Here is a 2,004-nt window from a genome sequence, read left to right as displayed (position 1 = left end):
AGTTCCCTAACCACTGGGCTAGAAAGCTGATTTTTCTCAGGTTTTTGTTTTAATCAGAGACTTCAATCTGTACCTGAGACACCAGCCTGATGAGATTTTTTAGTTAAACCTAGTGTGTTTCTGTGAAATAATACAGTTTTAACAAACGGGTGTTTTTCAAAGGGAAACAAAAAAGTTTTGTAGAATTTTTTTGACCAGCCCTACACCTAATGCTTGCATCCGAAGAAGTGGGTATTCACCCATGAAAGCTCATGCTGCAAAACATCTGTTAGTCTATAAGGTGCCACAGGATTCTTTGCTGCCCCTACACCTAAGTAACACAAGTCCCATTGACAGTCAGAAGACTATCACTTATTTAGGAGTGGAAATCGTATCAACTTTCAATGAGATCTGTGCATTCTTGCTCCGGACTCCTGATCAGAGTTGAAAGTTGTCTTCCAAGGTTCAGCATGAAGAGAATGGGCCAAATCCTGAGGCTTTCTTGAAGGGAGGAGTGGGGTGAATAGGCTAGAACATCAAGAGAGAAAAGATACCTTAGGGTCAGCCACAGCACTGCCTCCTCACGGGCCTCAGAGGAATGAAGAGTGGCGATCTCATCTCTATTGTGGAGGTAGAAAGATGCATAAGAAAGGAGGATGTTGAGTAGCACTCATTTTGTCTTCTCTTCTCTTAGTACCAGGTTTCTGGGGCCTGCACTATTGCACATCCACATGTGTGTTCAGCATGTCTAAATGTCTTATTATCTCTCATGTCTTGACAGGTGGATGTCATGACTGGGACAGAAAGAAATCAAACCAATGTGCAGGAATTCATCCTCCTGGGCTTTCCTGGCACTTGGTATTTACGGGTGGCCATTGCTGTGCTGTTTTCTGTGATGTACGTCCTAACGATCCTAGGGAACATGTCCATCATAGCCCTAGTGAGGACCCACTCACGGCTCCACACCCCCATGTACTTCTTCCTCTGCAATCTCTCCTTCCTTGAGATCTGGTACACCACAGCATGTGTTCCCAAGGCCATTGGTGTCATGTTGGGCACAAGCCAAACTATCTCTTTCACCATCTGCCTCCTGCAATTGTTTTTTCTCCTCTCCATGGGTGCCACAGAATGTTTCCTCCTGGCCGTCATGGCCTATGACCGCTATCTGGCCATATGCCATCCATTGCACTACAGCTTCCTCATGAACAGCACCTTCTGTGCTCAGCTGGCGCTCCTCTCTTGGCTGTGTGGGTTCCTGGCTGTCTCTGTGCTGGCAGCTCTAATATCCAGGTTGTCTTTCTGTGGAAATAATGTCATCAATCATTTCATTTGTGACATAGATTCATGGATTGCGCTTTCCTGTGCCAAGACTCACTTCATTGAGCTGGCAACTTTCATCGACTCATTCTTTGTTGTTATGGTCTCATGCACAGTAACCCTGGTCTCCTACATTTTCATTATCTCCACCATCTTGAGAATCCCTTCAGCCCAAGGCCGGAAAAAGGCCTTTTCCACTTGCTCGGCCCATCTCACTGTTGTGACTATCTGGTACGGCTCTGGTATTTTTCTGTATGTCAAGCCTTCTGCACAGAAATCATTGATTTGAATAAAACTATCAACATCTTTAACACTATGGTCACTCCACTACTAAACCCTTTTATTTATACTCTAAGAAACAAAGAGGTGAAGGAAGCCTTGGGAAAGATAATTAGGGGCATGTAAAGTGGTCAAAGATCCTAGATTTAGTAGAAATTCCAAGCTGTTAGGTTTGAGTGTCACTTACCAGTATCTGTAAGGCTAGACCCATTGTTAATTACATTACGCCTAAGGGAGTTAGGTTCCCAGCTCCCACTGGATATTGTAGGCTTTGCTGAGGCCCCAATCGTGGGTAACAATACCAACCAAAGTAGGCTGTCAGAATATCGGCTAACCAAATAAGCACATTCCTGATCTGAGAGGATGCTACTGGAACACAAAGATCTCTTAAGTCACTGCATAAACAAATTGCTAACAGGGTGGTAGAGG

At 44.5% G+C, this 2,004-nt stretch overlaps 1 protein-coding gene across 1 annotated transcript; it reads left to right on the top strand.

The window, feature by feature from the left end:
- Nucleotides 1-874: 874 nt before the first annotated feature.
- On the top strand, nucleotides 875-1,585 carry LOC120381033 (olfactory receptor 6F1-like). Its single transcript, XM_039499057.1, has one exon. It carries the CDS (start codon nucleotides 875-877, stop codon nucleotides 1,583-1,585), a length of 711 nt encoding a protein of 236 aa, XP_039354991.1.
- The last annotated feature ends 419 nt before the right edge of the window (nucleotides 1,586-2,004 follow it).

The sequence above is a fragment of the Mauremys reevesii genome, linkage group 13 (assembly GCF_016161935.1).
Source record: "Mauremys reevesii isolate NIE-2019 linkage group 13, ASM1616193v1, whole genome shotgun sequence".
NCBI classification, from domain to species: Eukaryota; Metazoa; Chordata; order Testudines; family Geoemydidae; genus Mauremys; species Mauremys reevesii.
Note: the sequence above shows the minus strand (reverse complement) of the source record. Positions and strands in the feature narration are given on the sequence as shown.

Coding starts and splice junctions, on each gene's coding strand:
- LOC120381033 (XM_039499057.1), top strand. CDS start 875: ATGTACGTCCTAACGATCCTAGGGAACATGTCCATCATAGCCCTAGTG.